The 694-nt window shown below is 36.2% G+C and overlaps 1 protein-coding gene across 1 annotated transcript in view; it reads right to left on the bottom strand.

Annotated features, from left to right (window-relative positions):
- LOC119594179 (restin homolog) overlaps positions 1-694 on the bottom strand; it is a gene marked incomplete at its 3' end in the record, with an annotated part of 178,844 nt that overhangs the window by 170,252 nt on the left and 7,898 nt on the right. The window contains 1 exon segment of the mRNA XM_037943248.1: positions 75-521. Coding sequence (XP_037799176.1) covers positions 75-110 — 36 coding nt within the window.

Raw genomic sequence — 694 nt, 5'->3', positions numbered from 1 at the left:
TGTTGCATAATATATGACCTCCACACAACCGTTTGACAACTTTTCAAGCCTATCTCCAAGATAGGCCTACTTACCTCCATGCAGCTAGCGAAGCAGAACGGAGAGTACATAGGCTAGAAGTAACATTTGGAGTGGGCGTATTCACACGATAACACTTCCAGGGTAGAAATATGAGGGGCAGGTGAAGCTCGAGGGTAGTATGGTAACTAATTAACACACCAACACTTTGTATCAATGCACTCTCATTAACTTAATATACGAGAGATGAATGGCCATCGAAATATCGTTACACTGAAACACTGTCAGGCAGACCGTCGACTTTCACCAATTTGTTTTTATGTTCCAGGATAATATTACACTGAGATATTGGTGTATTTCACTTTTTAAACAATTTATGCTCAATTTTCAACGTCTGAAAATATGTTCGGCGAAAAATTGTCTAGACTTTTTGCACTTTTTTGACAAACGGTATCGAATGAGATAATCCGAATTTCTAATTTACATTTTTACACTTTCAGGCACTGCAAAGACAAGGTTAATTTTAGTAAGACTTTATATCATATACTGCATATATTTGAGAACAATTAGCAATTTATGAGAGATAAGCATGGAAGCTTGGTCACTGTGGATTTAAAATAGAACCACTAACTGTGTAAAATAATGGTCACGGGTTGATTATAATATTAATAAGGAT

This window comes from Penaeus monodon, chromosome 33 (assembly GCF_015228065.2).
Source record: "Penaeus monodon isolate SGIC_2016 chromosome 33, NSTDA_Pmon_1, whole genome shotgun sequence".
In the NCBI taxonomy this organism is placed as follows: Eukaryota; Metazoa; Arthropoda; class Malacostraca; order Decapoda; family Penaeidae; genus Penaeus; species Penaeus monodon.
Note: the sequence above shows the minus strand (reverse complement) of the source record. Positions and strands in the feature narration are given on the sequence as shown.